Source organism: Aythya fuligula, chromosome 2, assembly GCF_009819795.1.
Source record: "Aythya fuligula isolate bAytFul2 chromosome 2, bAytFul2.pri, whole genome shotgun sequence".
Lineage (NCBI taxonomy): Eukaryota > Metazoa > Chordata > Aves > Anseriformes > Anatidae > Aythya > Aythya fuligula.
The window spans coordinates 106,831,133-106,845,129 of record NC_045560.1 but is presented as its reverse complement, the minus strand read 5'-3'; the positions used below and the strand labels follow the sequence as shown (position 1 = coordinate 106,845,129).

General features: G+C 38.5%; 1 protein-coding gene across 10 annotated transcripts in view; it reads left to right on the top strand.

Moving 5' to 3' along the window:
* Window positions 1-13,997, top strand: part of PTPRM (protein tyrosine phosphatase receptor type M) — a 465,329-nt gene that overhangs the window by 233,011 nt on the left and 218,321 nt on the right. For all 10 annotated transcript variants that reach the window (XM_032181299.1, XM_032181298.1, XM_032181296.1 and 7 more), the window contains exon 8: window positions 13,444-13,752. In XM_032181299.1, coding sequence (XP_032037190.1) covers window positions 13,444-13,752 — 309 coding nt within the window. The remainder of the gene's footprint in view (window positions 1-13,443; window positions 13,753-13,997) is intronic.

Below are 13,997 nucleotides of genomic sequence, written 5' to 3'. Positions count from 1 at the left end.
TCACTGACTGCACTGTACTTACCTGTTCTGCCGTGGTCCTCTCCATGGGCTGAAGTGCAGGTATCTGCTCTGCCATGGGTCTTTCCATGGGATCATGGAATGGCTGGGGTTGGAAGGGACCTTAAACATCATCTAGGTGCAACCCCCTGCCATGGGCACAGACCGCGGGGAGCTACCTGCTCCACCATGGGGTCCTCCAGGGGCTGCAGGGCAATCCCTGCTCTGGTGCCTGGATCGCCTCTTCCCCTCCTCCTTCTCTCCCCTTGGTGTGTGCAGGGCTGTTTCTCTCCCCTTGGTGTTTAGAAGGCTGTTTCTCACACGTTTCTCCCTTACTCCTCATGGCTGTGCAGCATCTGAGGTGCCACCATCTTGGCTTTTGGGCCCAGCTGGGGCTGGCATGAAGCAGCCCTGGCCTTGCCTCACGCAGGAGCCCTGCATCCCCCTGTCAGCGCCTGGGCTCCTACAGCCAAAACAGCATCATATCTCCCCCGATTATCTTGAATTAAGCATCCTCAGCAGTGGAATGGCTAGAGACGCCCTGATTTTCATGTTCCTTTCAACTTTCAGATCATACTGAAATAATAGTAATACCTTCTTCTGATGTACCGCCTCTAATCTATAAGTAGCCAAGAGCTTTACAAACAGGATTTAGTTATTCTAATTTGAGGTGTTGAGTGGGATTTTTACAATCTTCCAGTGGCAAGTGCCCGAGCCAGAAACTGAGCCACGGTTTCAAAATCCCCAGTGTGTTGTTCTCCCCACTAAGCTGTATCACCTGTGTGAATAATGCCTATTCACATAGACTTCAGCTAATGGGCTGGATGGGGCAGGTGAGCAAATGAGCTTCTTTTGATTTCATGTCTCTGCTATATTGTCTTTCTGTCATTTTTTTTCCCAATTTCTCTCTATGTTTGACCTTTGAGATCCAGCCAGGATAACCTTAGAGGAATGTGTGCACCATCTATTACAGCAACAGCAATTAATGTTTATAACGTCATACTAATAGCTGTGTTCTGGTTTTTCAGGTCACCTACTAGAAATGGAATTCTGAGTATCCTGGTCTCATTTACAAGTCAATGAAATTATTTGTTCCTACAAATACAACTTATTTTAAAATGCAGTTCTGCTACTAGCAGGCTTACACAACCATAAAGCAGCAGCTTGGTTGTCGAGAAACTTCTAGCTTAAGTTGCTTATACATCATATGAATATTTCTAGATTTTGTGTGCATATGAATACTAAATCCAGCAAACCATTTTATGTGCATGTAAATTACTGACAAAAAATATGCATCATCATAATTCAAGATTCTCAACTACTAAACTGTTTTGCAAATGCAAAAGCAGTAGCTTTTCTATTGTCATCTCTTATGGTTGAATTCTGAGTTACAAATTTGCTATCATGCAGATGCTAATTTTGATACTTAAAATATCTGTAGAGTTTCTGTCTTTCTGAATATTTCCTATATGCTAAAATTAAACTATTTTAAAACTTTAATTTGTAAATGAGGACAACCCTGTGGATATTCTGTGACAGAAAACTCTGGCAGCTGTTGATTTTGAGATCTTGCAAGCTCTTGGTGTGTTTTACTATTTGGAGTTTTCTTGCTTCATTTTTAATGCCTAAATTTGTTGAGTGAAAAGCACCATTAATGATGAATACCTGAGCACCTCACAAATTCCATGTAGATTATTTTCCTGATTTTTTTTTTTTTTACTTTCATAATCATGATAGTGACAGGGGAAAACCTGTAATCAGAAATTTCTGTGCTTGGAAGGAAAATGTACCATTTATAACAGATGTCAGCAATTTATAAATTCAAATTAGAGTAAAGTATAAATAGTGACTGTATAACACTTACTTTTTTATTACCTCATGTATGACCTTTTTCAGAGTAGCAATTATTTTCCATTAGTTCAGTTCAATTGGAAAAAACAATGCTTAATGGACTTTGAATCCTGGGTCACTGGCGATAGTATTAGACAGTTTTCAGATTTATGTAATTGCTGTCATACGCAGCTCCGTAATTTGCCACTCCAGCTTATATCTGGCAGACTTTTGCCAATCACCTCTTCTGTATTTTCCTTGAGCTGTATGTTAAAATTGTGATCTGGGGCTCTTGAGTGGCCTGCGGAGCTGGTGTATGTCTTGACAGTAAAGCAAGCACCCATCTTTGACCCATGAAATGGGCCCAGTCCTGGCCCCTCTCTGTCATTTAAGATCACAGGTACTTCAACAACCTCTCATGACCTCCACTTTCCTGAATATTTGATAGCTGCTTTGTGGTCTTCCATGTCAGTTACGGTTCTGGCATAAATGCAGTCACTCTTTAATCCATTTGACAGGACCGAATTTAGAAGAGGGAAAGGAAGCAGAAGGACATAGCCAAATGCAAAGTGACCTGTAGCGATTAAAGCGGGGAAGGCTGCAGGCAATGCAGGGAAATGTAGTCCTGATAAATGTTTAATCTTTATGACTAGAAAAAGCAAATCAACAACACGGTCACAAGACTGTGTGGAAATAAAGCATGGCTTAACTAACCTATAATACATACTGGGCAAAAGCAAGTTTATCTTTTCTCCTTAATACTGTGCTTGTAGTCCTGTATCTCTGTATCTAAGGCTGATATCTAAGTCCCCAGTATATGCATTTCTGTAAGAATCTTAGGACTCTGTTATACCTTACAAGGAAAATGAGGATTAACTTGAAGCAGTTTACAATTCATTCTTCCCCCTTTTCCCAGCTTTTCTCCTTGATCCTCCAGTGGAAGTCTCTTTCCTTGTTGCAAATGTGTCAGAAGCAAATATGGGCTCATTTCCTCCTTACATTTCATAGTAAACAGCATAAATACACTTCATCAGCAAACATGTTTGCTTGTTTGCTTTTTATGGGGGTTGGTATAACAGAGAAATAGGACTTACACTGACGGTGAATAACATCTTCAACCATCTCAGGAAGATTCAAAGAAATCTGCCAGGAGGGCATTAGAGAGGGAGCAATTTGGGGGAGTCCTTCAAATATTTTTCTAGATAGTGTGATATAGCAGGTAAAAAATAAAAATAAAAAAATGAATGTTTGACCCAACAAAGTCAAAAATAGTCAATAGCAGTCAACTCTTACCGTAGGTACTCTTCAAATACTTTAATATATAAAGGCAATATGCGTAGTTATTGAACAAAAAAGATAATGAATTAGAAATTCTTTTCATACTAGGTGGCCTGATACATAAGAAAAACAAAAATAATCATACCTATATAACTGATGTCAGTGCTTACACCGTTCTTAATTAAAACATCCCAGACTTGATGAGTTATCCTCATAACACAGAAATTTGTACTTTGCTTCTTTTGAGAAAGTCTGAATAAGGTACTATTCTCAGATCTGAGCTATCTTGAGACATGAAGAAGAGTTCAAGTTACTAATTATTGGCAGTGTACAAAGACAAAGATGGCATTTTAGATCAGTGAGGGAAAAACCACCTTCCTTTACTTAGTAACTACTGACTCCTCAGGCTTGTGGGAAGCTCCTGGAAAAGTCCTGAGAATTGGCTTAACCTGAGGAACGTTAAATGTTGTATCCAGACTGACTCAAAATTACACGTGAGGTTCTTTTGAGAAAAGGGTCTTGTCACAAATTTAATTGCTGATCTTCATGCGTTTACAGTACTTACCTCTCACTTGATACTGTACCCATGTGTTAATAGTAACCAGCACCTAATTACGCAGTAGGAAGACAGAATATCCTGTTCCATTTTGACATGTATGTAAGTTCAAACTTTATTTTGCCAGTTGATACAAAGAATCTCATTCATTTATCAGGTTTATGCATTTGAGAGTTATTTGTCAAAACTGATCTTGCTCTGCATCACTTGGTTAAGGTTGATTGCACATGTCAGATTAGAAAGAATGGTAAATATTCTTTATAGACGAGTAGCATTGATTGGTGGCATTTTCTCTTCTACATAGATTTATATGACTGTGGAATCCTGTCATCTGGGTTCAATAGAGGCTTGTCCTAAATCCTCAATTTAGCTACCACCACTGTACGTAATGGCTCTGAATTAACGTGATTTGTCAGTAGCAATAGGCCACAGTGATAACCAGAACACACTGCTACATCTTATTCTGACTGATCTATGAAACAGCATTGCCCATTTATTCTTTTGCACAACATAATCGAGCAGTCTCCAGGATTCTACTTTCATGGCAGGTATTGAGCAGCTAAAACCTTCACTAATTTACACAAAGGTTTATCTTTTCTCCATCCGACTTCTGGGGCAACTCAGGAAGCTGTACCATAAAATGCAATGAGTTCAAACATTGCAATGTGTGGCACAACTGAGCAATCAGGGCATGCATTACCATTACTATTAGTCACAATCACTAGCTGATTAGGGCACTCACTGTGCAAAAATACATGTGTTACTGTATAAAGAGAACAGATTGCCCTACTACAATGGTGCAGATCTACTCTAGGCATATCCAGGAAAACAGGCTAGAAGAAAGATTTTTCCCCCACACCGGAACTTCCAAATGTTCATGCTATTCTCCTAGGTTCCCTTTTTTGACCAGAGTGGAGGAATGCATGTTATGTTAATGCCATTTCCCTTTTCTACGGCGTGTTTGTTCATCGTGCGTGGTCAAATTATGTCTGTTGTTCTCATGAATGTGCTTAATGATGCATAAATGTCTTCCTTAATGATGAGCCAGCCACCTGCACCGTCTCTTAGTGTATCTGAAAGTTTCTTTATTGACCCTTCATCACCAGATGGTTTCACATTCAGAGAAGACAACGCTGTTGCTGGGTAACTCTGTGAAGGAGGTATGTCAGGTGGCCACAGGAGCAGCTCCTCAGGCCTTCAACTTCCTCTGTGTTGCCCGTGGCTTCTCAAATGTGAGCAGCATCTGGGCTGTAGGCTGTATAAACTGGTCTAGAAGTCTTCTACCTGTGCCCTATTCTGAAGGGTGCCACAGATGTAGAGGTATGTATCTGGCCAAATGGTGAGGGTATGGACCTGCATCTCAGATCAGGTAATAATGACGTCTTCTTCGTCAGCGTAAGATGGACTTGAGATAGTTGGGGACAATAATGACGATGTGAAACAGCCACGTGATCAACTCAGAAAAAAAAGACTGTGATGGATTCAATCAGGAGGGACAATTTAGACAACACGGGTCATTTGCCTTTATTACTTCTCAAAGATTATTTTGATCTAGGTACCTACCAAAGGTGTATCTACCACAGGTAGTATCTACCAGAGAGGTCAGTATCTACTATCTACTCTTCCTTTGCCATTTTACTGTAGTCATTCTTCTTAATTTGTTCAGAGAGGTATTTATCAGCTTTTTGTTTCTTGTTGATTCACATGCTCATGGTGGTTCCTGGGGTGAGGTTGGGATACATTGTCATTGCCATACGTGTGAAGTGAAAAGTATATGTCTGCACTCCTTTATTTTTCATTTCTCGGCTAGATGTATGCTTTCTTCATGCAAAAGAAAGAAAACCTTAAGAACACATGCTTGTCTGTCTTTCGAACTCTCTAGAATTAGCTTGTCATGAAATGTAAAACTAATGTGTAGTTGTAAGAACTGCTGCCAGCTTTTTCCTCACTACCGGCTGATGGCTAAGTAGATTTAGAAATGAAAGGGGTTATTATAAAGTGATTACTGAATAGCTAGGTATGTCATTTTAAACAAGCAACTAAAATCTCTGTTGCAGATTCAGAATGTAATCTTGTTTGTATCATTCATAGTTAAAATCTGATTTTGATTGTGAAGGAGTAATCATATAATGTAGGTAATTTGACAAAAATGTATCGAATGATGTTTTTCTTTTATTCCTTATTTAAATATATTAGAATTTAAATGAGTCACTACCTAGAGTGTACCTATAAAATGACAACAACATAAAGAAATATAAGGTTCAATTTGCTTTGGTTCAGATTTAAAATTTACTGTGCAGTGAAAAGTTTGTATCAGCTCTCTCATGTATAGAAACTGATACTTAAAAAAATACTAATCACTTTAAACGTGCGTTATTGATGATTAGACAGGTATTTTGCAACTATGAATTTCAATCTCAAGACTTATGCCTCAAGGGATATATATAGTCATGAACTGGAGAATAAGAGCTGAAAATGTTAAGGAAACATTCTCACGCAGAATTATAGCACTCATCTGTGTTTCTGTATCCAGCTCTTGTGATAATACATTACTAAAAGCTTAAATCCAATGCTTCATCTGGTTTTAAGCAACAGCTATATTGATTTTTGTAAATGGTGAGCTGATGTCTTGGGTGCTTATCAGAATGTGCTTTCAATGAATCTTCCGAAATTAGCTAAACATCTTGGTTCTGTGCCAAGTATTTGTATATTTTTAGCTTGTTTCAGCTAGAAATATCACAAAAAGAATTCTTCTGGTGATGAGCTGATATTAGTACTTCTGATCCTTCCTGAAAAATGGAGACCTCTACTGTATCTCACATTTTAATTTGAGGAGAAATGGGTGAGAATTCAAGTTGGCTCATTTTAAGAAGCCTGCCTGCTCATTTTACTGCTGTCAGCTATGAGTATGTATTTTAGCATTTTCTGAGCTCCCACATTTTGGAACTAACGAGTTCTGGCCACAAAGCACAGAAGAATTGAGTAGTACTATGTTTTAGTGGGTTAGAAATGGGACTGAGAATTAGGATTCCACTGCTTTTGTTGGCACCTCGTAACCTGCAGCAGACAATTCATTTACTTTGAGCTTCAGTTTATTTGTATATAAAATAGGGGAAGTAACATTTCCATATCATACAAATGTGTAAGGTTTAACTACACAATAGTTCTAAAGGATATTTTTATATGTAAAATAAAAAGCATTAGTGGAAGCAGGTTCTCACATCTTGCTCCATCCACACTGAAGATCTGTGTTTAGTGTCCAGCTCCTGCGTTCTCCCAGATCCTAGGAACTGGTTTACACCTGAGACAGAAAGCTATCTGGGACGGGGTTGTCCTGAGATGTGTTTTTTATTAAAGTCTTGTCCTGTTGACACTTCCTCACCATTGGGACCCTGTGGATGCTGATCAAGATCATAAAGGTGCTGGGGAAAATGTATGCAGGAAGCTTATTCTGTCTCTCAGGGATATTGTCTGGAATAGCTTGGAAGGGTGCAGAAGGGATCCCCACAGGCCACTGCTCAAGGTGAACGTCTTCCTGGTAACTATATGGGACATCTGCTGTTGGGCTTGTCTTCCTTCAGTGGCATTTAGACTGTGGAAGAAATTCACCATAGGATGATATTAAAAAGAAGACATTGCTTCCAGAAGTGGCTCAGAGAAAAACAGGGGTAGTTCAGTATGCAACCATTACTCTCATATATGTGTGTAAGTGTTTATTCCCTCCTTTGGATTGCAGGTGACTATCAGTTCAGTTTTGCAGTCTCATAGCTCTTTCGCTCATTAGCTCTGAAGCTCTGCAGGGCTTGCATCCCAACAGTTTTTAAAATGTCAGGGAGTACTTTAAGAAGACCGATGGAAGAGCTGCTTTTCCGTGGGAGTCATGTATTTTTGCAGAAGGAGGGGCATGCTCTTTTGGAAATGCTATTAGCAAGTAACAGTGAAAGATTGGTAGGAATCTTAAATACTGTAACTTGAAATCTTTCCAGGAGACTCTGGGTATCTTGTGCAGTCATTTCCTTTACCTGAGTAATCTTAGTAACTGCTGCCATTAATTTCCATGACTGCTCCATGAAAGGAAGTAGAGATTGTCAGATAAAACTCACATTTCAATATTTTTACAAATTTGCATTTATTCTTTGCTTCTTTTAATATTTGTTGCTTGCTGGCACAAATGTCATGTTCTTGGATAAGTAAAATGATCAACCACAAACGTGCCCTTCTTGGAGGTTTGTTTCTGGATCCTCAGTAGCTTTGTGCATACTGGTAGCACAGTCTTTGGTTGCACTTCAAAATAACTGGACTCAGCAGGACGGTAACATCAGCAACATCATATTAGGATTTTGATTTTGCTCATGTTTTTGTATAAATATATATCTATACATATATTAAAATCTGTGAAATTACACCACCTGAAATCTTGCCCACTGATTCTTTCCTCTCTGCACTCTGCAGTTTTTGGTATATTGGAAGTTAAAAAAAAAAAAAATCTATTACCAGATTTCATCAATCATGGTATTTTGAGCAAGACGAGGCTTTTTGAATTTCAGTCTGTTGTTGAAGAACTTGTAGAAAAAATAATCGTGACAATAAAAATCAGTCCATCACAGCTGAATGTGATCTTTCACAAAACTGTCCAACCAAGTTTGTAAACAACCCCACACACTTTGCAGCCTTACACAGATTGGATATAATCAAATAATCCAAGCAATTAAAACATTTTACCTAATTCCTTGTTTGCTGTTGTCTATAGATACACAAATCTCAAGATTTATTTTTTTTTTTCAAATAGGCAAATGTTGTTAGTTTGATAGCATCTGAGTCATAACACAGTTCTCAATAGATGAAAAGATATTTCATTACCTTGTGGTCTATGCCCCTGAGACATAACATAGCACTGAAACTACTAAGGAGCAGCATCATATCTACTTAGCTGGAATGCATAAGCAAAGAAGTCAAACTTTATAAGCTCTGCGGGTGGAGTTACACCAAGTAAGGAGAAACATGGATGAAATACATTGTGCATAAATACATATAAAGCAAGAGTTGTGATCTCCATTGTTAAAAAATGTTCAAGTGTTTAAAGTCTTAGTTTCTCTGCAGGGAGAAGTGAACTTTCTGTCTCCTCCTCAGCTTTCCTCTTGTTTTTCTCTGGAAGGTACTTCTGATTCAGTTAAATGCTCTGACAGCTTGATCACTTTTACCAGTGCTGGTGAACTCTTAGAGCATGTGTTTGAATTAAAGCATAAGTATTCTTGTTTGGAACAAAGCAATTGTCTCAAATTGTCTGCTGAATCAGAGGTAGTCCTGAGTCAGCAGGCAGAATCAAGTCTAAAGCGTGCTTATGGCCTCCATCACTGCAGTATGCAAGCTCTTTGCTTCACATTAAAGAAATTATATGCGACATTGATACTAGTCTACTGTGAACTCCCATTTATCTCAGAAGGAATTGATGTGAAAAGATGTTAAGGAAATCTGTGACAAAGCCCGGAGAACCTGGATGTCATATCTGTACGTTCAATTACCACAATTTAAATCTTGCTTGAAAGCGCTGTGATAGATAACGTCTTACATCTCAGATGATTCTGTTTTCATCGTAAATGTTTGTATTTTCTGATTTTGTTCATTCTTTACTTCTGTGAAAGGATAATAGAGACCAGTCTGGAATTTAAATTGTGAGAGTTATTACAGAGCTAAGCTGCATTAATAATTTGCCTGGACAAGAAGTAAAGTTTTCATTCCTGTTGTTCAGGTGGTCATCTGAACGTGGTTCAGATGGAGCCATCTGAACACAGTGGTTCATCTTCTGAATGGTACCCAACACATGTCAGATCTCTGCTGCTGCTGGGGTACCATGGAGCGGCAGAAACCCCCCACCCACCCCACTCCTGCTTCGACTCCTTTCACCGGGTCTGCGGTGAAAGTCTGTGGTGAGAAGACAAAACTCCCACTCTGCGTTTTTATTCTAACCCCAACTTTTGATGATCAATGGCAGGATGCTAAAAATACACCTAAATGTCTCTCTGTGATTCCGAAATTGAGTTTCTGAAAAAGCATCGTACTTGTAGTAAGAGGTAAAGTGTGAAGTTCCAGAGAAATGAGCTGTGAATTGAAGCTGCAATGGAAATTGATCCTATCTGTCAGTCTCTGCTCCATATTCTGAGGAAAACAGAGCGGAGCAGAGAAGGAGCCAAGATCACCGATTAAATGGGATGCTAAAGTGCCAGGGGCTAGAACTGGGCTTGCAGGTCCCTCAGGTCAGAGCTGCAACTGTCAGACTTCACTGCCTGCTACCTGCTGAAGCTGGCAGAAGGAGAGCAGCACGAAAAAGGCTGCAGGCACTGTCAGGGGATTTAGTAAGAAGTACCTGGCGAGGCTTCAGGCATGACAGGCAGTGCTCTCCTCTGGGAGGACAGCCTCATCTTTTATGAACTGGTAGGCCTTATTTCCCCAATTTGCCTCATGATTTGCAGCAGTGAGGCAGAAGAAAATAGCTGGAATGCTGAAGAAAAACAGAGCATCTGCTCATCTAGAGATAGGCAAAGTGAGGGGAGAGGTCTGGCTGTATAACCCCTCTGCAGGTGGGCTCCCTCGTCCCATCTTCTGTTACAGAGATTGGTATTTTTCATGGCTGTCTTTAGCCATGTTTTTAATCCAAAAAATCTGTTATTAACTTAGCCTCTTTTTCTGGTTGAAAGTAAACATTTTTCCCTTCATCTTGTTCCTCCTTACGGTACGACTGAGCTGATTGTAACCAAAAAGCATTGTGTACTTGGAGAATACAGATCTGAGAACTCAACTACATAGTCAGGTCAGGGTTGATATCCTCAGGTCTGTAATGCAGGCAGGTCTGATAAGTCAAGTAAGCGCAGCACTGGAAACAAAAATAAAATGACACAAATGAAGTAGTGGTAATTCAGAAATGTGGGCTTATTTGATTAAAAGAAATAATAAAGCATAGTCTATTGGACTAACCAGGTCCTTTCTGAGACTTTAAAAATGGGGTCAAAGAAACCAAGTGGGTGAATACTTGGGATTGCAGCCCGGTATCTTCAGGGGCTGCTTCAGGGGCAGACCTCTTTGGAATATTCACCCTCACTTTCTCAGTGGGAATCTGATGTAATCCAGCAGTTATCCCACCTGGTGCATATGAGATCTTGCTTTATTTTTCCTTAAATATTTTCTGTGCTCTGTCCCAGTCCTTTTTATCCTACCTCTCCCTTTCTCCTTTCCGTCTAAGTGCTGGCATTGACAGGTTCACACCATGCTTGTCCCACAGAGGGATGCCCTCTCAGTTGCATCACCTCTGAATGAATGGTGAGAGGAACAGACACAAACCGTGAAGCTATCTGATATTCCAGATTACAGAATGAAGTCAGGAACCAAAGCACGCGGAGTATTTGGCGTGTCTGATAAGCTTTATCCTGTGAATATCAACGAAAACTGTACAGTTTCCAGCTTTTCCAGTCCAATCTCTTATTCCCTTGTCTCTTTTATTGAAGGAAGAAAGTATATGTCATTCTCATAGCAATGGCTTCAAGATTTAACTAGAGGGCTAACTTGTACTTTTTACTGAGATAACGGGACATAAGAATATCTTCCTCCTGGGCAGAAATCTTGGATAGGTTTTGATCTTTTTTTTTTCTTTTTTTTGGAAAAGCCACTTGATTTCAACTTTAAAATGCTATGAATTAGTTTTATCTCTCTAATAAAAAAGATTTCTCAGCTCTCCTGTGAATTTTCTGATGTGCCTACTGTGAAACTAAACAGGCTGGCTGATCCACATTCTTGCAGCTATGATCTTTGTTCAACTGCTTAATGTTGTGTGTCAGGGTCACCTTAATTTTGTTGATTTTCTGGTCCTATTTAGCCCATCCAGCTAGCAAGACAGTTCCACAATACCAATCAGATGCCCTTTGCTATTCGTAGTCTCACCTGAATAAAGCAAAGCTGATATGAATCCAGAAAAGTAACATTCCTTTTTCATGAGATTTATGTCTCAATTACACAGAACTAAATGCTTAAGAAATATAGGAAACTCTCAGGGTTTGCCAGTCTTCAAGTCTTCCTTAGTCTTAACTGTTGTAGCAATAGAAAATATCCCGAACATCAGGTTTCTTTGCTGGGGTGTCTGAGTTTGGAAGCAGATAAATGGCTCTGTACCAATTCATCCTTTTTGAGGAAATTTTTACCAGTATTGTCACCAGAAAGGAGACTAGGATTAGATCTATTACTGAATTTGTTTTACTTTGCCATTTTGTCACCAACTGGGAAATATTCTACACTGGTGATCAACACATTTGGGTAGTGGCAATTAATATAAAAAAAAAAAAAAACAAAACACAGAGGATTTGAAAGGGAAAAATACCCTGCTTTGTAGATATATAGAGAACAAGCAATTTCTTAACACCTTTTCTTCAAGGAGCTAAGATGAATAACATCTTTGAACAAATATTTTAAGCATGCAGGGATTTTATTAAAAGGAAAAAGATGAAATCCTGTATAAATTGTTTAGAACATTCCAAGTGAAGACATGTTGATTAATAAACATAAAAGAGGGAAGATGCATATTAATTTGTTTACGTATAAGAGGCTTCTAGCTCATTAAAAGTCTTCTAAGCGTTTAACTAGTGAAGCAGTGGATAAAACGAGACGTTGTCTTTAATCTTGTTGAGGGCTCCAATATTAAAAAAAAAAAAAAAAAAAAGCATTATTGCTAAATATCTATAATAGCTCTACTAATAACAGTGTTTTGAAAATCTGAGGTGTATGCCAACTCAGTGGTTGTGCTGTAATGTGGTGGAAATTTGGGGTCAATTTTGTAACTCAGTTGCTGAAACCAGTAGGAATGGAGAAACTTTAACAACTTCCTCAGCAATCTTTGGATAATTAAATTATTGAAAAAAAATCTTGTTTATAGACAGCCGTAAGTTCCTGGATATGATTTTGTTAGATGTGATTTGTGGCTGTGTGCTTGCTAGGAGATCTCCAGGAAAGTTCAGGTGCAGTAAGGTATTAGCTGACATGTCTTCTGCCATGTCTTCTGTATTTCGATTCTCTATTAAACCACTACAATGAACTGGGGTATTTACACTGCTTTAAATGTTGTTAAAACTAAAATAAAGAAGCTAGTAACGACTAATATTTATGGGAGCAGAACCCTGTGGACCATTTTAAAGGAATTGGAATATTAACTTAATGTCCTGACCAAATTGAGATTGAGTAATTGCATTCAGTCTAGCTTAAAAACAAATGAGTAAGAAATAGCTGAAGAACCAGCTAACACTTTTCTTTGTATAAGCAGTCCTGGGAGAAAATCAGCATATATTTGCAAGTTTTCCCTAAAATTACCTTTTTATTTTTAGACACTTCTTTTGCTCTGAGCAAAATGAAGGGTTTTGCTCTAAAAGTTTTTACACATTAATTTGTAAACAAAATTGCACTTTTTTTTGCAAGCAACAGATAGGTAAAAAAAATAATAATAAAAAAAAAAAGTAAGCATCATTTAAACTACAGTATGAATTTAAAAAGCATAAAAAGTTTCTGGTTCTTGGTTTGCTCTTAATTTTTCACCACAGACACTTTCTCTCCTTTCCTCAGTGTTTTTTTTTTCTGATTTTTCATTAGACTTATACTTTTATTGTCATTTTCACTGCGAGAGATAAAGTGTTGAATTTCTGTTTCTACTTACACGTCATATTTATAGAACTGTATAACTTCTTATTGCTCTTACTGTTATAATATGCATCAATAATCATACCAGAGTTATGTTGGTAATTTTTCAGATCCGATGCGTGGGCCACGGAAACTAGAAGTTGTGGAGATCAAATCTAGGCAAATCACCATTTGCTGGGAACCCTTTGGATATAACGTCACACGTTGCCATCGATACAACCTCACAGTCCACTACCGTTACCAGGCTGGAGGACAAGAGCAAGTGAGAGAAGAAGTAAGCTGGGATACAGAAAGCTCACATCCGCAGCACACAATTACTAATCTATCACCGTACACAAATGTCAGCATCAAATTAGTACTAATGAATCCCGAAGGACGAAAAGAAAGCCAAGAACTTGTAGTACAAACTGATGAAGATGGTGAGTTTCTGTATTTACGTATACATTGTACATGTATCCTAAGTGACATTCAGCATGTTCTTCTGTGTGTTCTGCTTTCACCATCTGTAAAAAAAAATTCACCAACTTCAGCACTTTTAGGGCAGTAAAGGGACCGTTAAGTATCAAGTATTATAATTATCTTTTACATAAACTACAATATATATAATTTAATCATTTCTTCAGCAAACTTATAACCTCTGCTGAACTGTGGTCTGCCTCTTAAA